This window comes from Mercenaria mercenaria, chromosome 4, assembly GCF_021730395.1.
Source record: "Mercenaria mercenaria strain notata chromosome 4, MADL_Memer_1, whole genome shotgun sequence".
Lineage (NCBI taxonomy): Eukaryota > Metazoa > Mollusca > Bivalvia > Venerida > Veneridae > Mercenaria > Mercenaria mercenaria.
The window spans coordinates 28,610,763-28,632,833 of NC_069364.1; the positions used below are offsets into that span (position 1 = coordinate 28,610,763).

The 22,071-nt window shown below is 34.3% G+C and overlaps 2 protein-coding genes across 3 annotated transcripts; both read left to right on the forward strand.

The window, feature by feature from the left end:
• The first annotated feature begins 1,054 nt into the window (after nt 1-1,054).
• On the forward strand, nt 1,055-4,573 carry LOC123551317 (uncharacterized). Of its 2 annotated transcripts, none has more exons than XM_053540848.1 (3): nt 1,055-1,206; nt 1,728-1,861; nt 2,669-4,573. In XM_053540848.1, exons 2-3 carry the CDS (start codon nt 1,803-1,805, stop codon nt 4,026-4,028), a joined length of 1,419 nt encoding a protein of 472 aa, XP_053396823.1. In that variant the 5' UTR covers nt 1,055-1,206; nt 1,728-1,802; the 3' UTR covers nt 4,029-4,573. The 2 variants fall into 2 exon arrangements, with proteins under 2 accessions (XP_053396823.1, XP_053396824.1); XM_053540849.1 differs by having other exon boundaries at nt 1,062-1,206; nt 1,735-1,861.
• Nucleotides 4,574-12,286: 7,713 nt separating this feature from the next.
• Nucleotides 12,287-17,263, forward strand: LOC128556285 (uncharacterized). Its single transcript, XM_053540851.1, has 2 exons — nt 12,287-12,672; nt 14,336-17,263. Exons 1-2 carry the CDS (start codon nt 12,338-12,340, stop codon nt 15,690-15,692), a joined length of 1,692 nt encoding a protein of 563 aa, XP_053396826.1. The 5' UTR covers nt 12,287-12,337; the 3' UTR covers nt 15,693-17,263.
• The last annotated feature ends 4,808 nt before the right edge of the window (nt 17,264-22,071 follow it).

Sequence of the window (22,071 nt, forward strand, 5' to 3'; positions counted from 1 at the left end):
ATGTGCTTTTTACCTGTGGTCAGAAAATGTATTTCCAATGGTTTGTATTTGTCCTGTTGTTGCTTATTGATTGATTTATAGTACGGGAATTAAGTCTTTGTATTAGGTTCACTTTGAGTTTAGTAATTTTAGAATTGTGAATTTCATGATTTATAAAGAAGCGAGTTTCAGAATGACACTTGCATTTCTGCAATCACAATTCACTCTCTTATTCACTGCTAACATTTAACTTTGCAGTATCAAGTAACAGTCACTGGTGTGAATGAAGTCTGTTTGAGAATTGTACAATTACAGATCATTCGTCCCTTAGATGGTAAGTTGCAAGATGTAATATGTGTTATGTGTAACTATATGTGTAAATAAGTATTCTATACGTTATAGGACAAATAGGTTATTTGGTCACTAGGCGCGTTTGTTGATATGTTCTAAATACAAATGTACGGTACTTACGAGAACATATGTATTATGTAATATGTATTGCTTTTACTATGACTGACCATATATTGACTGTTTTAACCTTTGTTTTCAGAATGTGTTGCTATACCACTTTAGTAAACGGTTATTATAAATTGGATACAGAAGAGTTTGACCTAGTCGTATTATCGTATATCAGTACAATCCAATTACACAAGTGGACACTAATCGAACTCATAGACCCTTAGGGCCTCGGACTATTATTAATATAGCGCCGATACACCCCGTAACACATTGACCTTTGAGCTAGGGGACTCGATGTTGCGCATGACAAGACATCTTATTATTGGGAACAATTATGCCAAATATATTGATGGATTGCATAGTTATTGACTGGACATGATAGTGGACTGGCGCGGACGAACGGAAATGCAGAATGGTGGACGGACGGGCGGAAAAGCGCAATCCAATAGTTCCTCGACCGATAGGGACTAATAATTGAAACTGTGTACGGACGCAAATATTAAATATATGCATATATAATCACCTTCGCAATCCTGTTTACTAGTCTGGATAGGGTATACGTGTATTGATTAAACCGACCTGAGCAATAAACGGTATGTTTACATGTATTAATTGTAGCTATAAACCAAGTAGGTCGATTCAAAAAGGAAGTAAACATACAGTTTTAAAATGGCGTCTGGTGGGTGTGAAAACACATCAGGGGCCGTATTCATAAAGCATCTTAAGTATAAGTATAAGAAATTGATTATTTACTTAAGTATTACTTAGGTAAGAAATTTATTTTACTTAAGTATATTTGTTATTCATAAAACAACTTAATAAGTAATTCTTGGCTTTTATTGTGGACGAAAACATTAAAAAACAACATTAATTTCAGACAGATACAACATGCACAATTATGTTTAAACTGCTTTTATCTGAAAAACAACACTTTAATCGTACTCACGACGCCATTTTGTTTTCTGACTTAAGTCATTTCTTACGTATTTAAGTTTAAGCTGCTTTATTAATCGGACTTAAGTTTTTACTTAGATTTAAGCTGAAATCACCACAAACTTAAGTAAAATCTTAAACTTAAGTCAAAACTTATACTTAAGATGCTTTATAAATACGGCCCCAGATGAGAATTTTAATTTTAAATGTTCACCTTGTCTGGCAAATAACCGAACTACAGAAGCACTGAAATATTGCGTGGAATGTCAGGGATATTATTGCAAGGAATATACTGACATCCACAACGGATTACCTGATTTAAAAGGTCACACGCTTTCGATAAGTCGAATTTTAAGTTTTCAGGCCACCAAGCAGGATTACCAGCAGTACCGACGGAGAGATGTAGCATTCATGAGACAAAAATAGTGGACATGTATTGTGGTAATCATGATGATGTTGGTTGTACAACTTGCATGGCTTTAAACCACAGGTAAATTTTGCACATTTCATAATTTAGTATAAACGTTTAATATCGATTTAACATGCGAACGGTATTATTGATTTTCTGATTATTTATTTGTAAGATAGGAGCTCTATTATTCTATTTTCAGATCATGTAAGGCCTTTTGTTATTGTAGTTTGAATGAATCATATAGTTTAGTTATTTAATACATCTTCATGTATATCAATTTATACAGGTAGTTGTTTTTATAACACATATATAACATACACTCCCGACTGTCCATCATAGATACGATAGAGAACATCTTGAAAACATTTTAGACGTAACGGTTTTCCGTAATTTTGACATTTCTCTTTTCACAATAGATAGCAAAGTCTGGATTCTTAAATGTGCGTTTTGCAAAATATTCACAAAAAAAAAAACGCTAACTAGTTTAACGAAATAAAAGTCAATACTTCTACCACCTACGTAAGGAAATACAAACTTATTTAAAGATATATTGACTCCATTTCTGCTTGCTGCGATTTAGATAGTTTCATGTGAATAAATAAAATAACCTTAAATAAAATAAATAAAATCCAATCATGTTTGAATATGTTTACGTTAAATCATTCTGACGCGTACCGGTATCCAAAAATCGAAACATATGAATAGTGATAATTAATTTCAGTAATTTTCGTCTGACTGATATGACCCCTGTTTACAACGGTGTGATGATTAAACTGACCATTCAGGACTTGCTAAGTATTAAAGTAACACCTTTTTCACAAATAACATTTTTCAGTACGTTCCTTGTACAATTTTAAATTAGTGGTCTAGTATCTATAATTTCAGGTCTTGTGCTGATGTGCAATCCATTCCAGATATTGTCGACAGTAAAATAATTACGACAGATGTTGACAAAATACACCAAAAATTGCAAGAATTGGAAATCCTGTTGGGGAAAATCATGAACGCTAGACAAAGACTGATAGAAGACTTAAAGAAGTCTAAGACGAAATCAGTAATGACTATAAAGGACTTTCGAAAAGACATGGAAACAATTCTTGAACAACTAGAAAAGGAATCGATTAAAGAACTAGAGAAGAAATTCATAGACGAAGAGTCGAAACTGCTGGAAGAGAAGAAGAAAGCAGAAACTGAATTAGATGGTCTGAAACAAGCAATGAACGATTTGAAGAAATCAGAAGGAAACAAAGCTCAACAATTTGTCTCCATGAAAATGTCATTGAAAAGTATTGCTGAAACGGAAGACGTTTCTCGTTCATTGCAAACAAGTATTGATGCAGATATATCCTTTAGCTTTGATCCTGCTATACTGGAGTTTCTACAGCAGTTGAAAACTTTTGGATCGGTCCGACATGATTCTGCCACTGCTTTAAGACCGCTAAGGACAACCGTCTATTCTGTTAAAAGAATCGAGAATTTAAACATCAGAGGTCAGAATGACAAGGAAACATGTAGTGTGTATGGGTCCTGTCTTACAGAAGATGGTTCACTTCTGTTAGCTGATAATACTAATAATAAGATTAAACGTGCGGATGTGGTAAAAATGTCAGTTACAGATTATTGTTGTGTTCCTGCTGGACCTTATGGCGTTTGTTGTACAAGTAAAACCGAAACTGCAGTCTGTTTGAACAATAATACAATTCAGTTTGTTATTCTTGGAAAACAAATGACAACCACTCGTCAGATACAAACGAACCACTATTGCTTTGGCATTGCACATAAGGATGACAAACTATACATAACTGACAACTACCAGTCGTTATACATACATGATATGACAGGCAACGTGCTGCAGACGGTGACTCAAAACAACGCCGGGCAAAGCCTGTTCTCAAACAGTCGAAATGTTGCATTCAGTTATCTTTATGATAAAGTGTTTGTTGCTAGTTGTAATAAAGGTCTTGTTATCATTGATGGACAGGGAAACCACTGTCAGAACTTCACTGATTGTGAATTAAGCGTAGCGTCTGGGGTTTGTACAGATCATAGAGGAAATCTGTTTGTATCCGGATTTAGTTCAAATAACGTGATACAGATAGGGAGAGATGGAAAGAAACTGGGCGTGGTCGCGAATTCATCAAACGGACTGAAGTGTCCGTTATCACTTTGTTTTGACACGAGACAATGCAAATTAGTTATTTCTCAAGAAAGCAGTAATGTTGTAAAAATAATTCATTTGCAATGAAAATACTTGGTTACTGTTTGATGTATTGATGTTTTTGCATGCCATTCTTTTCTGTGCTATATATTGATTAATGTTTCAGATTTGTTTAAAACTAAACTGAATGACAGACCTTTTCTTACTTCAAGATTTATTGCTCAAATACTGTCCTATGATTGAGGATGATAAACCGATACAATACATATGTAGATATATCATAACGCGATGCTAAACTCAATTTTGCGATCATTAGAATATGTCATATTTGTACCACCGACAAAAGTTGTTTTTTCACTCCATCTATGTGCCCGCTTACCAAAATGATTCAGGTTTTATTTGCGAGGTTAATATTAGAGGAATAGATCCAAGATATAATTCTCTTACTTTATTCACTCAGGCAATGAAAAAGATATTTCAATAAAATATTTGCGAAAGTCCATTTTTTCGAAACATGAGAATGAAACCTTTCACCATCAATATCTAAATGGGTTTAACAGTGCATCATTGTTTATATCTTGTCTTGCAATATGTGAAGTGAGTAAAATCATTATCAATAAACTTGAAAGAACTTTATGTTTCTATACTTACCCTGCCCCTCCACACCTCCCCCTCCCCCCAACCAAGTTATTCAAATTACCGAGTCGGTTTTGTTTTCATTTAAATATTAATTTCATTGCATTTTCTCGTTTAACCGACATGATTTTGCAACATAAATGGATATTGTTTGAATGTAAAAAGCAATAGGTAGGCAATGGGGTGGGGGTTGGACGGGGGCAGTCTCGTACAACTGTCCCTGATTTTTCCTAGTAACTTATTACAAAAACAGTTCTTCGTTGCACTTACATATAAAATATTTTTAAAATATGGATTTTTACCTTTATTTTCACTTTTTTCAAAGGTTTTTGGGTTAGGTTACTACATATACTGATCACGATATCTATTAAAAGTGGGGTTGGACCTCCAGACGCAATTACGCCTCTGCTCCAAGCCTATGATTGAGAAATAACAGATTTTAACTTGACATTTGACTTATGAACAATTCAAACCGACAGTTTATATTGGCCTGCAGCAATAACTATTTCTTGGATAAAGTAAATTCAGGACACATTTAAGCCTAACATAGCACGGTTGTTCGCATTTTATCAAAAACGGTGTTAAATTAAATGTGTTTTCTTGGAAATTCATGTTGCTGGTCAACCCCGCGCTGAAGGCTTTTGACTGCAACCCAGATTTTGAATATTTACCAGGAGTTCTTACCAAACAGTATAATCAATACGTTTCATTTGTTGATTGTTTATCTAGGCATTTAAAACGATGAATTTAAACGAACGTGTAACTCAAAATTTCGACCAAGTAAGTTCATTGTAGGTATTGACTACTCTTCTAAAAGGAGGTACTCTATTACGGGTCTTATATCTTAAAGTGCCGTGCGGTGGCTGTAAAACGAGTTCCCGTACATGGACTCGGTGTTCTTTTATTTTCTGTTCCTTCTAAGACATTGAGTCAATTTAATAGGTATATAAATGGTACCTAAGGCTACGTATTCAACGACAATGTTCAACAACAAATTAAGTGCAAAACGGAAGCGCATATCGCTTATCTCACACTAGCAATACATGTATTTTAATATAGCACCGTGCAGTAAATACGGGAACGTTTGACAGCGACATCGGCTTCGTTGTTTGGTGGTTAGCTTAAGAAAAGTAAAAGTTTCTGTAATGGCAGGTTCCGCAAGGTAAATGCGATCCACACGCCTCCGTTAATATGCAAATTAGGTACATTTGAAAACACAAGGTGCATGTCATTAAAAGTGAAATAACTTCTCTTGGCACAGTTTTTTGTATGGTTTTGATGTGACAATCAGATAGAATATACACTTTTATATCACTCTGGTTTTTTAACTAATACATTTTGAGGTCTTGATTACTCTTGCCAAACGAATTTTGTAAAATGGTGAGGGATTTGATGTCTTGAAATTCATGTAGTCATTTTTTTCTCACGAAAAATGTTTAATTTCCTATGATCATACCATACCCGTACATTATCGGCAGTACAAAATAAAAATGTCTCTAATTATTTGGTTTGATGAATGCTAATGCTTATTTTTTGTTTGTTTGAATGATTGTTCATTGATCTTGAAGTAAACTATATGTTTAGGAAACACATCCGAATCTATGCATACTTTGTTCCGATAACCAAATAGTCCTAGAACAATTATATGTCACTGGCTTCACTTTTCCAAGTACATGTAGTACCAAAGTTTTCTCATTAAATATTGCCTTTCAGCATAAAAAATGAAGTAATGAGGTTTGAAAATTAAATCATTGTATAATTGAGTATGACGTGTAATATGTTGCAATATTATATCTTCTGTAATTATTGTCTATCTTTATGTATTCGTTCAACGTCCTAAAGTTTTTTTTGTTAAACAGAAATATTTTTTCAATGTTTCATATATTTTTTCCATCTTTTGAAATATTTATTCTAAAACCAAAGAAATATCTGCAATGTGACAAAATATTTATTCAATGTTTTCAAATGATTTGTTCAATCCTAGAAAAAATTTGTTCGATGCAACGATAATGATTTTGTGTAAAACGTAAATATTCACTCTATCTGTTTAAAATATTTGTTCAAAAGAAATCTGGGTAAACTGCTATTTTGCGGACATCCCTATTCTGCGATCATACGGCAAATCTGCGGCCAACTGCATGTTTTTTATTACTTAGATGACAAAACAATTACATGTATTTTATGCTTATCACTGATTTCATCACTAAAAAAACGCTAGAGGGTAAATACCTTTGAGGACAGAAATATGCCGAACAAGAGCTTCGCCTAGCGGGGCAATATACGCCCGAAAGGTTTTTTTTTCAGAGGAGGAGGGAAGCAAAATTTAAAGATGCATATTTAAAGATTTTTGGCGGGGCATGCGAGGGATTGAGAAGGGAGGGGAAGAAGGGTTGGGTGTGCGTGTGCGGAGCTGGTGACAGGAGACAGTTTACTAAAAAGCAAGAAACTAAATGAAAAAATGCAGGGTGTGGGAGTGGGTGGGGTTTGGTTGTAACAGAATACTAAACGGCAAGAAGCTAGTAAATGAAAAAAAAAGAAAAAAAAAAAAAGAGAAAAATAATTGGTAGGGAGAAGGGGCGGTGGTACAATGTAGATTGGGGTGGGGATGTAAATGAAAAAAGAAGATGGTGTTTATTTGTGGACCGAGGAATGTATATGCTATGGACATGAAATAGGATTGGGAGATTTGACCTTGCTGTGAACTTGACCTTTGTCCTACCACGCTGGTTTCAGCACTCTGCAATCGTCTCATCACCACATACCTACATACCAAGTTTAAAGTCAGTACCTTGAATGGTTGATAAATTATTTTCCGGACACGAAATTAAATTTACAAATTTGATCACTGACCTAAATTTGTGACCTTGACCTCTGATCTTCAGAGCCGGTTTAAGTGCTCTGTACACCGTCTCATCGCCAACCACCTACGTACATCCAAGTTTGAAGTCAATACCTTGCACGGTTATTAAGCTCCGGACAGGAAACATGATTTTTAGCGCAGTTTGTGACTTTGACCTTTGACCTACAGAGCTGTTACAAATGCTCTGCACATTATTTCGTCGCCATCTTCCTATATGCCAAGTCTAAAGTCAATACCTTTCATGTTTATAAAGTTATGCTCCGGACATGAATTATGACGGACAGTCAGACGGACGAACGAAAAGACAGACGCACGCACCATCACATAATACGTCCATTTTTTTTTTTCAAAACCGGCGTATTAATATAATGCACCGCAATTGGCTGTAGATTGGCCGCAATATTGCAATTTACCCAGAATTCTTTCGAACAACTATTTTAAGCAGATAGAATAAATATTTACGTTTTACTCAAAATTATTATACAAATGTAACTGCATCGAACAAAATTTCGTAGGATTGAATAAAAATATTAAATTTTTGAATAAATCTTGTGTGATATACAATAAATATTTTTGTTTTATTGAACCAATATTTTTATTTTGTATTAAATATTTTGTAGGATTGAACAAATGATTTGAAAACATTGAATACATATTTTATCGCATTGCAGATTTTATTTTAGTTTTACAATGAATATTTCAAAGGATATAAAATATGAAAACATTGAAAAGATATTTCGGTTTTACAATAAATATTTTAAGACATTTAATAAGTATATAAAGATAGGCAATAATTAATAGAAGATATAATATTGCAACACATTACACGCCATAATTGAGGTACTCCGGTATCAAGTTTATAACAGAAAGTAATATTAGATGCATTTTGAATTTTAAGGTACCATCTCTAATAGGTATGCACAATACAGATCTGCTTAAGCCAGTATTTGTGGTTTAGCGCATTTCAATACCTGAATTGAACAGACTCGATCGAATTATTTTGCTTCTTTATATTCTGTACTTCCAACTGATCTTCTTGAGAAAAGAAGAAAGTGCTTAGAAGAAAGCTATCTGTCAGTTTTTATATTATTCGTAGAATATGGCATGCAAAAAGGTATTATTAAACTGGTTTCATGTGCAGGTACAAAAATACAGGTTTGGTTAGAGCCGAAACAGTTACACGATATGTCTTTCCGCATCTACATTCAGTAAAAAATTCCAGTTAAGTAAGTAAATAGTGAATGCAGATAATCTGTATATACGCGAGAACGACAGACAGCCGTGAGCGTAAGATGTCTTATACATAGACAAGCTATCCTGAAATAGTTGACCTTGAATCAGAAGATTTCATAACAAAATAACATGTTTAACGTAGACTTGATACTTTTAATGTAAGCGTTTACAAAGTATCTTTTTCGCGAATCATATAAGCCGCCTTCTCTGATCAATACCGGTTTTTTCGGTGCATATGTATTTAGGTAATATAGAGGCATCAACATTCCTTACACTATACCTTCGACTGCAAGTTCAGGGTCGTCAACTGCTATAAGATTGTTTTCTGCACCTATTTTACAAGTATCCGTTTGATGGTGTTCTGTAAGTGCAAAATGGTAGAAGAACATAGTTAGACTCTAATCCACTTGAAGGTAGGAACCAGAGGCGTTTGTTCTCCTCTGGATATTTCTCTAGTTTTATGAATACTCACAGTCTACATTCACGATGATATTTGGTTGTTTCAGACTCTTGTATTTGTATATCTCATGCATCCAGAAAGTACCCAGCACACCCACCGGCTGCCTATTATTCAAAATCAAGAGAACTGCCACTGGTATACTGTATGACAGAATGCTGGTTCAACCAAGAAATCCTCAACGCGGCATGGCACCGCGCGCTTTTTTCAAACCCGGGAAGGACTGACTATGTGGTTCAGTATAAAATTACCAATCGCACGTCTTTTGAGAAACAACCCACATGCCAGGAATGTACGAGTACTAATTTTGTTCAAAACTTCAAAATTGCTCCGTTTGGAAAGTCTCGCCTCAACCACGGAATCTGTCGAACAGGCTTCAATAATATCATAATCGTACTCCTAATCAAGCTCCTTTCAGTACAATTAGTTAATTTTTGTTAGTTAAACAAAAAAGGAGGCTAAGCGTTATATATTCTGCGATAACCACCGGAAGATGCCCTGTTAGAAAATTTTGTGAATATTTATGGTCTGATAAGCATAAAAAACTAAGGCTAAGAAAAAGTAAAATGATAAATACTTTTCATATGTAATGACCATATAAGCAAACTGACAGTTTCTTTTAAATTCAGACTAGGGTAGGGAAGGACGAAACATTATCAAATTTGCAAGAGCTATTGAAATCGTTGTGTAGAGCATAGCTTATTAGAAAGTTAACGCTTATTTTTCAGACGATTTGCGTCTCCAGAAGTCATTTTGCTATTATCATCTTTACTTAATTTGGTCAGAGATTGCCTACAAGAGGCCTAAGCAAGAATATCATTTTGGGCACATTTTAAATTACCTATCAGCAGATATTACAGAAAACTTTACTATCATTATCATTATCTTCATCAATGACGACGTCATCACTAATAATATTACATGTACTTCTATAAGAATTCCGTTGACATGTACAGCACTTGATTTCCTTCTTTGTTTTACTGATTGATGCTTTATAACTCAGAGAATATCATGACATCAGATATGACGTACAGAGGTGCATGATGCCCGCTTCGTTTCAATTTGGATGAATGCAGTTCAGACTATTTATATCGTAATGTTTTAACAAAGATGTTTTAATGAAAATAAACATCGCCTTCTTGTGTGTTATTGTCTGATTTACCAAATTCGTCATTCAGATGCTTGAATATTGACTCAGTTTCTTCACATTTGATCTCTGAACCGTTGTAATTCAAGCGATTAACAACGCAAAAGCATAGATTATTTCTTATTTGTCAGTTTACAGAAATAACAACATCTTTGCTCATTTGCTGTAAAGACGAGTTTCTTTCTTTCAAATATATATACGAAGGGTCTTGAACCATTCATGGAATACCAGTATCGTCCGTACACTCCTAGCCTGAAATGACTCTAATAATAAATACTCTTTTTAACCATAATAATTGATATTTTGACACTAGAGTTTTTTTTATGAAGACCGCCCCTCGTAGTTTGGTGAAAAAGGAATATTTTGGAGCTACTATGGTATCACTACCTTTGCCGAAAACGATGGTAATTTGTACGCTTATGTCAAGCGGTACTCAAATTAAAATATCTGGATTGAGGTAATACACTCCATTAAGGCATGTAAGTCTGCGGAACATTATTTTATAATATGCTAAAGCTGTTATTTTATTCTTTTTTCATTTCACGCCAGTTATTGTTTGTACACTATCCTTATATGGACATATATTTAATTTCAGTTTAAAAATCTAAATGCATATGAAAATATACGAAAATATTATCAAAATTTCATTTTTCTTCGCAAAATTTATGCTGTTTTAGGAGTTTGACCAAGTTTTCAATGGAGATACATGTAACATGTGAATATGTGCTTTGACCATTGCACCTTATAAATGATGCCGAAATAACATATACTTTTTCAATCATGTTGTCCATTTCTCATTTACCACAAACTTCTGTCATGAAACAATGTACACCTAAACTAATGATTAATTTTGTTGCCAGAATTGAACTTGAAATTACTTAAAGTTTTATCATTTCATATAGTTTCAAAAGAGCTTGTTAAATTTCGTTCATATCTAAGGCGTTTTGATGTCACTGAGCCCATTAAACTTGAAACACAAATCAATATAATTGCCGTCGTAATACAAAGATCACTAATAATTTAGCTCTTGTTTACTTTGTGCTTGTCAACAGCATCACACATGTGACTATTGAGAATTTGTAAGAAATTTGCTTTCCCCTACTAATCTTTAAATATTATCGATGATATATGGATTGATGTTTTAGCCAGCGTACTTAGGAAAAGCATTAGTGCCAGCTGCGTTTTTAAAGACATTTCCTTGTTTGCATATGCTTTAAATTTGAACGAGCATTATGGTATCAACATGGTCATACTTATGGTATAAACAAGGTAGTGCATGTCCAATTTGAAATTGGTATTCAGATATTAAAACAAAGCATTTAAACAATTGAATAAAATTCCCTTACAAACTGAACCAATTTCCTTAAAAATTCACTTCAGTATGCATATTACATAATTGATACGGATAATGAAACACGAAGTGTCGAGTCTCGGGCTACCTTTTTTGAAATTTCAACTTTAGACCCGGTTTTATATAAATCGAAGTTCTGAGTTAGTAAATATCATACACCTTGTACTAATGCACTCCCGTTGCGTACAGAGATTAAAGCTTGTTTCGTTTGTTTTGGGTTTAACGGCGTTTTTCAACAGATTTCAGTTATTTAACGGCGGGAAGTTAACCTTACCAGTGTTCCTGGATTCTGTACCAGTACAAACGTGTACTCATCAAGTAACTGCCAACTTCCCCACATGAATAAGAGGTTGAGGACGAATGATTTCAGACACAATGTCATTCATAAAATCGTCACGGAGAACATACTTCCCGCACAGGAATCGAACTCACAACTCCGCGATCCGTAGACCAACGCTCTCTTTATTGAGCTAAGCGGAAGGGCTAGAGATTAAAGAAAATATTTTTTCCTGTCTTTAAAAAATAACTTTGTTTAATGTTCATATGAATGATACTTTGTCATCAACTATGTTTAAACTAATTATGTTATTGATAAGGTAAGAAGAGTATGTATAACAAAACATCCACATAAAAATTAAAAGACGGCTTACGTACTATTGATTTACTGATTATTTCTGTGTCATTCAGAGATGACGTGACATTCATTTCGAAAATGGCGTCCGGTGGGAGTGAAGACAAATCAGATGAGATAGTCAATTTTAAATGTTCGCCGTGTGTGGCTAATAATCGGAATAGAGAAGTTGTGAAATATTGCGTGGAATGTCAGGGATATTATTGTCAGTCCTGTGCTGACGTTATGCATATGATGCCTGGTGTAAAAGGTCACACGCTTTTGGATAAGTCAAATCGTAAGTACCCAGGGCTCCCAGCAGGATTACCAGAAGTACCGACGGAGAGATGTAGCATTCATGAGACAAAGATCGTGGACATGTACTGTGGTAACCATGATGAGGTTTGTTGTACCACTTGCATGGCTTTAAACCACAGGTAAATTTTTGCACATTTCGTAATTCAGTATATATATTCTAATTTCATGATAAGGTTATTGTTAATAATTTAACATGCGAACGTAATTAATACTAATCATTGTTTATTCAGTTGTAAGATTTTATCTGCGGATCATGTCAAATGTTTCGTTATCTTAATTTGAACACATTGTATAGTTTAAGATAGTATGGTTGATATATTTTTATCTATATACAGTGTATAAAATGTGCGTTTTGGCAGTCCACCTGACATTGATACTGTAACATAAAACGTTTAAGGTAGTTCTGCAAGCTTGAATCGAATTTTTATCTACAATGTAGAATTTGATTAAACTCTTATTTTCCAAAACTTGAGAATATACCTAGAAAATTCAGCAAATAAAAAAAAGAAATGGTTATGTACTTTATTTTTTGCTAGACTGATTTGAAAAAATTCGGACCTCACGCAATATTTCATAATGGGAGTCTATGGGAAAATCATAACTTTCATAACATTTTAGCGAATAAATCTTTTCCTACAAAGTAGATTTTGATGAAACTTCTTACAGTTGTAAACAAACACATGACGTACAATTTGTGAAATGAAATGTGTAGGTGCGTGTGCTTATTTTCTTAGATATTTGACCATGATTAAAGTGAGCCGGATCTTTCACGTAATTAAAAGACATTAAAAGACATTATTCTGATTATTTTAAAGTGTAATACGTTTTCATTTCATATATTGACTTTAGAAATATAGCAACAGTGTCATTGCAATAAATTACAGGTCTCAAATTATTTCATAAAATGCGTTTTATTTCCGTACGCCGGATCCAAGCTTTATTCTATGTTTTACGGATAAATGAAGTTACACCATCACTTCTGGTTTATCAAACCTGCTAAACTACCTTTAAATATAACACTTTTTCATAATTTTGACAGAGTTCTCCCTTCACTTTCAAACAGCAACATTTAGATTTTGTACCGTGCGTGTTTGTACCACTTTCACAAAACTGAACAATAAAACATACGCTGACTAGTTTTACGAAATATAACCAATACTACCATCACAAGATTGTAAGGTAATGCAAACTAAATAAAATATATTGACTCAATTTTATTTCATTTTATTTAGATTGTTCAAAGGTAAATGACGAAAATAACAACAAAAAATACTACACCGGTTATGGGAAAAAGAACATTAACTATGTTTGAACATTTTTACGTAAAACAATTATGACCTGAATTAATTTCCCCAAATCGAAACATGTATAATATACATGTAATGTAATATATTATGCAATATTTATCACGTACTAATTTTCTCAAAACAAAGCCGAGGCGAAAACATGTAAATGTTGATGGTTCATTTAAGTAATATTCAAATAAATGATATGACCCCTGTTACAAGATGTCATGATAGGTGAAGGGCGTTTAATTAAAACTTTATCAGTATAAATCGAATGTTGAAATGTTGTAAAAATGTTTAATTAAATATTGCACCAGAATAGAAAAGGCTGCGATTACAAGAAAAATCACGATATATATTTCTATAATTTCATTACATATTAAACTGACCAATTAAAAGTTACTAGGTATTATTTCCCTTTCACAATTATTTTGACCCTTTTCCAATATATTCCTTGGACGTTTTGGCATAAGTAGTCTTTGACATAAAATTTCAGGTCTTGTGCTGATGTCCAATCCATTCCAGATATTGTTGATTGTAGACTTCAACTGACAGATGTTGACAAAATATACCAAAATATGCAAGGTATGAAAATGAAGATGAAGGAGATTATTAACACTAGACAAACACTGATAGAAGACTTAAAGAAGTCAAAGACGGAGGCAATAATGGAGATAAAGGACTTTCGAAAAAACATGGGAACAATTCTGGAACAATTAGAAAAAGAATCGATTAGAGAATTGGAGATGAAATTCATAGAAGAAGAGTCGAAACTGCTGGAAGAGAAGAAGAAAGCAGAGGCTGAATTGGATGGTTTGAAACAAGCAGTAAACGACTTGAAGAAATCAGAAGGAAACAAAGCCCAAAAATTTGTCTCCATGAAAATGTCCTTGAAATGTATTGCAGAAACAGAAGACGTATCTCGTTTATTACAAACAAGTGTTGACGCAAAAATATCATTTAGCTTTGATTCTACTATACTGGAATTTCTTCAGCAGTTGAAAACTTTTGGATCGGTCGAACATGATTCTATCAGTGCTTTACGATCGCCAAGGACAACCGTCTATTCTGTTAAAAGAATCGAGAATTTAAACACAAGAGTTCAGAATGACAGCAACAAATGTTCTGTGTATGGCTCCAGTCTTACAGAAGATGGATCACTACTGATAGCTGATTGTAACAATAAAAAGATTAAACGTGCAGATATTGTAAAAATGTCAGTGACAGATTATTGCTGTGTTCCTTCTGGACCTATTGGCGTTTGTTGTACAAGTAAAATAGAAGCTGCAGCCTGCCTTGACAATAGAACTATTCAGTTTATCACCCTTCGTAAGAACATGCAAATCATCCGTCAAATAAAAGTGAACCATGATTGCTTTGGCATTGCTTGTAAGGATGATAAGTTATACATAACTGACAACTCCTACTCATTATACATTTATGATACGACAGGTAACGTGCTGCAGACGGTAACTCAAGACAACGCCGGGCAATGGCTGTTCGCAAATTCCCGAACTGTTGCTTTCAGTGATACTGATGATAAACTGTTTGTTGCTAGTTGGAATATAGGTGTGGTTATTATTGATAGACAAGGTTACCACTGTCAGACATTTACTGATTCAGAGTTACAGTGGGCAAGTGGGGTCTGCACAGATCGTAGAGGAAATCTGTTTGTGTCCGGATACTGTTCAAATAACGTGATACAGATAGGGAGAGATGGAAAGAAAATAGGAGTGGTCGTGAACTCATCTAATGGACTCGAAAATCCAGAATCAATTTGTTTTGACACAAGACAATGCAAATTATTGATTACACAACGCAACGATACTGTCAAAGTCATCTGTTTGCATTAAAGTGTATTTATCTGGCAATAGTTTACTTGATATTTTTCTTGTTCTGCATTTTTGCACAATTGACAATGTGTACGGTTTTAAAAACGTTGTTTAAAGCAGCGCAATATTGAAATTATTTTTAATAGCTTAACTATTCATAGAATATGTGAAGTGTTTTATTGCGTTCAGCTACCACAGCGTACTTTTGTCATTCCCAGACAGTACTGTCTAGTGCCAGGAAGACGTACACTGCATCGTATGTTGTTTTCCTTATTACTTCTAGATGTTTCGAATGAAGTGTTGTACGAGTGTTACTATGTCTCCTTCATATCTATTCAGACTTTTAACGGAATTTTGCGACACGGCGTTTACACGGGCAGAACCACACTGCAATAGTTAGAATTCGGTAAGAAAACGAGAAATAGTATCGATTAAACTTTGATCTCTGCGTTATGAACTTTAAGCTGTAGGGGAATGTTATTTTTGTGAATGACGTTTTTAATTCCACTGAACTTCTGTACGTTGCTTTTTATTTGTCAAGTACATAATGTAAATATTGTCTTGAGAAAAAATGTCGAGTTTTTTTTGAATATCTTTTTGTTAGTTAATTTGCCTTTTTTTTGTTGTGTTCCATATTTGTGCTTGAAACAATAAAAGAACGATGATACACTGATGAAAAGTCAGGATTTCGAAACTATAAAGGTTAAAAGTCAAAACTACTATGGTGAAAAGTCAAAACAACGAAACTACGATGGCAAAAGTCGAAAATTTTCGTACTTTCAACATCGTAGTTTTGACTTTTCACTGTCGTACTTCCGTCGTAGTTTCGAGTTTTCAGCATCATATAAACGCCATCCTGATGCCCATGCGCATATGTCTGTTTACCATTACACGAGGTATTGTCCGTATGTACTGACCTTGCATTCATGGATTTTCCATATATTTCCGTAAATTATTTTTCGGTGTCCGAAACATGAAAAGCGATATAAATATAGCAAACAAGTTTCTTATTTTTCATGATATCGCATGTGCAGGTGCGGACAAACTGTTTCGCTGTCAATCTCGGGACCGTGGATTCGAGTCGTAAGTCTGACCATATTTTGTTTTTCAAATGTTATCTGAAAAGTTACTAGTACCAACATACATTGTCGAACCTATCGGATCAAACATTTCATGATTTTTTGTTGTTTATTTATCGAAAGAAATACATTTTTATACAAGTTAACCGTTTTAGAATATATCGAATAAAAATCTTTTAGAATATCTTAACAAGATTATTTATTTGTCATCAGCGTTTCCAGAAGATAAATACCACAAGATAAAACAATTACATTCTTTAGATAATGTAAGATTAAAATATTGTCTGAGATGACTTCAAATCCGTGGTAACGTATGTGAGTCAGACACCTTACCACTTCACCACCAGGTCATACATACAGGTTATTTTAGTAATTTAGATATTTTCAAAGATACAAATATTTGCATGAAGTAACGAAAAATAGAACATAATTATGTCGTCTGAAGATGAAGGCTATTTTTTTGTACATGTATAAATATACATTTGTTTAGGTTGACGTTTTGATCTGCATGAATCGGAGACTGAATGGAATAAATTATAGATTTCCTTATACATAAAGTGCTTATCAATGATTTGTCCTCAATTACTTTTTAAATAAGTTATAAAACATAAATGAGCATTAATTGTGCTAGAACTGGTACATAACAGTATTGTTACTGTTATACTTTTATTACTATTATTGTTTTACTTTCATGATCTGTAAAGATATTATGAAAGATTTGAATCTATTTTCTTTTCAGTTTTCAAGTAGAGATCTATGAATATTGGCCCCTTTAAATATGGAGAAGCATACTTTTATTGGTATTCTGGTCCTATTCGTACCAAATCAACCCAAACAAAAAATGCACTGATGTTACACATGTAAATGTTACACATGTAAGCCCTAACCTAGTCTGGCCACCGGCTAGATAATCTTTTTCTTTAATATTTTTGCAATCATTATTCTTAATATTCGGACCAGTCTTTCTTGGCTCTGATTATCTGTTTCGTGAAGAAAAGGGACATAATTTTACAACATTTGAATATCCTCAGAATTTATCTCCTATGAATACAGACCAGGGTTGGCAAAAACCCGGGTTTTAAGCAAATTGCCCAGCCCAATGGGTAATACTGGGAAAACCCGGGTTTTACTGGGGAATAGTGGTCAATACTGGGCAATATAATATTTCAATGCAAACCTCAATACATATTTCAACACTTGCGTTGACTAACAACCCATATAGTGATAGCAGTGACACCTGCATGCCTAGTGCTATAATATCTATACAAATCTATTGAATAGACATTAGTATGATGATGTTTGAGCAATTATTGAGCAAGATTAGGGGATTAAAGTTAGAAGTGTGAAAAACCTAATTCTGGCCATTTTAATCATGAAAATCAGTTTGGCTCACATTGCCATTTCTATCATATAACCATAAAACCTAAGGACCCCGTGTAGAATTGTTTTAATGTTACTGTGGATGATTAAAAATGTTGCAAAATGTAAAGACTGCGGCACTGTGGTTAGTGCCAAAATTGAGAGTCTGAAAGGTCATAGACTGAAATGTTACACCGTGTTAGTCAATCAAAAGGGTGTTTCAAATTTTGGTATTATTCAGAAGAAACTCAGAAACAGACCTGGGATCGAAAAGAAACTGCAAAACTTGTGTTCAGTTACAGAATGCTTCGTGATAAAGAAGAACTAGACTGGCAGACTATCATATGTTAAGCAAAATCTAGTTGTGACCTAGAGAGATTTAACTATAAATGTTGAAAGGTGTTTACTCTCCCATAAAAAATATTTTGCTGTGTAAATAACCATAATTTTGTTACTGAAGCTGTTCTGTCAGCTACCTTAGTAATCACTTCACCAATTTTTCAAAGTAGTAAAACTTAATGTTAGAATTAGCTCACATTTTGTAAAACTCAATTGAAAAACTTCTTATTTCCCAGTATTGCCCACTTAATTCATTTTTAGGAGTATTGCCCAGCCCGGGAAAACCCGGGTTTTCCCCGAGCGGGTTTATCCACGCTGGGCAGGTAGTCGCCAACCCTGACTAGCCCTAACCCAGATTGTAAGCTGAGCTTCCTACAAATAAGTGAATGTGAGTCAGATCAAGAAACGATCAGTTTGCTCCATACAGGTGAAACAGCTGGCTAACTATGAAAAAAAGATCCTGGCTTACCCTGTGGATCAGCTACACAAGTATATAATCAAGTAGACTTACTAAGTCTGTTGAGATCAAGTACTTTGTAATTATAGGTTATTAGCTTTGTATCGGGAAATACGCACGAGTTCTTCAGCGGAAATATTGCGCGACTTTAGGAGCGCAATATTCTTCCGCTGAAGAACGAGTGCATATTCCCGATGCAAAGATAATAACCTTTTTATTACATACGCATCTACACGTGTAGATATGTAAATATCATAAATATGTTCAATAGCCTGAATAGAATTGACAATACTGAACTAAATAGAAAAAATAGTGCAACAACACACACTGAATTATGTCACGCACCCGATATGAAATTCAGGCGTCAGTGTATGGAAAAGTATTGACGTTTCCGGTACCAGTGTAACTTAACGGGGAATAGAAACGAGTATGTAATAATAAATTTTATTTCTTTCTTCATAATGATACTGATAATTTCTAAGAAAACCCTTTCCTCTCTTCATAACGTTAGAGTCAGAAAAAAGAGATACTGACTTTTTTTTTCAGAAAGTGCTATTTGAAATGAATTTATGACAGATACTTCTTTAAAAAGATTTTAACAACAGAAAAATAAAGAATACATAAATGAAGTGTGTTACTCTAAAGTTGAATTACAACTGATTTCTATACAAGCACTATTATATCATCATGATTTGAATCTTAAGACATTTAAGTTAGTTCAAAGAAGCACTTTGCAGGATTCTGTTGAGGATAAATGTGGCATATACTTCATTTAACGTGATCAAACGAAATATCTATCTACACATATATGTATAGGCATCAGGAAGGCGATACTACGATGTTGAAAACTCAAAACAACGATGGTGAGAAGTCGAAGGTGCGAAATTATGATGGTTAAAATTGCAAAGCTACGATGAGAAAAAGTCGAACAACGAGACCACGATGATGAAAAGTCAATACAACGAAACAACGATGGCGAAAAGTAGAAAATTCGATAATGAAGATACAAATTAATTTTTTCACCATCGTAGTATTGTCGTTTCGACTTTTAACCATCGTAGTTTCGTATTTTCATCATCTCGGTTTCGACATTTCAACATCGTATTATCGTTCTTTTGTTGTTTTGAGTTCATAGTGTTTGACGATGTCCCTAACGGGGCACCGTTACCTGAATACCTAGTAGTGAGTAAAAATCCAATATATGTTAAAACATCAACTTCTGCATTACATATGATAATTCTGCAGGAAGATTTATTTTATTCTGTTGTGTTTAACGTCGCACCGACACAATTATAGGTCATATGGGAACTTTCCAGCTTTGCTGGCAGAGGAAGACCCCAGGTGCCTATTTCATCACGAGCGGGCACCTGGGTAGAACCACCGGACTTCCGTAAGCTAGCTGGATGGCTTCCTCACATGAAGAATTCAAAGCCCCGAGTGAGGTTCGAATCAATATCGTTGGGGAAAATTGATTTGAAGTCAGCTACTTTAACCACTCGGTCACGGAGGCCCCTGCTGCAGAAAGAAGTCTATAGCTATTATTGGTGTAAAAAAATGGATTACATGTGGTTATTCTCTCCTTTAGAATTCATCTACACTTGAATCATGTTTTGAAATACTTACAGTTACTGCCACACGGTGCATTTGTCGACATCTTGAGCTCGCCCTTGACACGGTTGTTTTCCTTCGGACGTCACGCTGTTTTATGTGTCAAAACACATGGAGTCGATAATAAATGAGCCGTGCCATGTGAAAATCAACATACTGGGTTTGCGACCAGCATGGATCAAGACGAACCTGCGCATCCGCGCAGTCTGGTCAGGATCCATGCTGTTCGCTAACGGTTTCTCTAATTGCAGTAGGCTTTAAAAGCGAACAGCATGGATCCTGACCAGACTGCGCGGATGCGCAGGCTGGTCTGGATCCATGCTGGTCGCAAACCCATTATGTTGGTTTTCCCATGGCACGGCTCAAATCATGATCAAATGTTATCACAGTGAAATAAAGCCATTGCTTAAAATCGATAATACACACGTGTAATAAAACTTTGACGTCGGCGTCGTTTAAAGTATAGGGGACGTTGTTCAAATTGACTAGTTTATAATAGTTAGAGAAAGTAGAATTGACGTGAGATAAAAAGAATATTACATTTGTGACTTTTCACATTGAATCTATCAAACTCGGTGAAATAAATTGAGAATGCTCAGGAGAGCTTCGCATTTTATTATTTAATTCAATTCGTTTAATAAATTCAATATGAAAAAATACACATTAAGAAGCCGTATCAAATGTTTGGTAGGAAACCCTAGTCCGCGGGGTAGTCCAACGAGATGCATTTCAAACTTGGTATGTCGTTTTCGTTAGACTGTTTAAGTCGAGATTTCGGCTTGAACTATCATCTTGATAACAACTAATTATATCATCTGTCTTAATGATAATGCAAACGAGAAGAAATATTTTAAGAGGCACCTGCACTGAATGCTGTGTTTCAAAATAGAATGACATGACACTAGACAGAGTTCACTTCTTTTCGAATTTAGAAAAAAATACTTAGTATTTTATTTTGTAGGTAATTGGTAATAAAAGGTCAAACAATATAATTCAGTGAGGGGTTCCATGCAATATTTACATAAAAAGGTACATCCTGTGCGTTAGTGACTCTGTGAAATTTGATCTATTGAATTGAAAGTATTTATGCGAATGTCATTCAGTTTAAATTTAATGACACTGATTTATGATATTTAAATTTTACAAAACTTTTGTTAAGATTTTATTATAATGTACATCTAGGGGCACGTACCTCAAGTCCTTTTTACTTTACCAGAGTACAAGGTGCTCAAGGTGAGCATTTGAGACCGCCATGTGTTCGTCGTCCGTTGTGCGACGTAGTCAACATTTCTACTGTCAACACTTCTAGATCAGTCTCATAAAGAAACTTGGTTTGAATATTTGTTTGTATAAAACATAGGTCAAGGTAATTTGGGATCGAAAGCTAGTCATCGAATCAAAGCATAGCAAACGTTTTTAGTAAAGCTATTTTTCTACTTTATTGTCTTTAAGAAATGTAGAAAAAGTAGAAACTGGGTTGTCTGGAGTAAAAAAAAAAAAAAAAAAAAAAAACTAGTTAGGTGAATCACGTCATAGAAAAATAATTGTATACACTTTA

Excerpts from the sequence above, each read along its gene's own strand:
- LOC123551317 (XM_053540848.1), top strand. The coding sequence starts at position 1,803 with ATGTATTGTGGTAATCATGATGATGTTGGTTGTACAACTTGCATGGCT. Across the intron at positions 1,862-2,668 it reads TGCATGGCTTTAAACCACAG|GTCTTGTGCTGATGTGCAAT; the intron begins GTAAATTTTGCA and ends CTATAATTTCAG.
- LOC128556285 (XM_053540851.1), top strand. The coding sequence starts at position 12,338 with ATGGCGTCCGGTGGGAGTGAAGACAAATCAGATGAGATAGTCAATTTT. Across the intron at positions 12,673-14,335 it reads TGCATGGCTTTAAACCACAG|GTCTTGTGCTGATGTCCAAT; the intron begins GTAAATTTTTGC and ends ATAAAATTTCAG.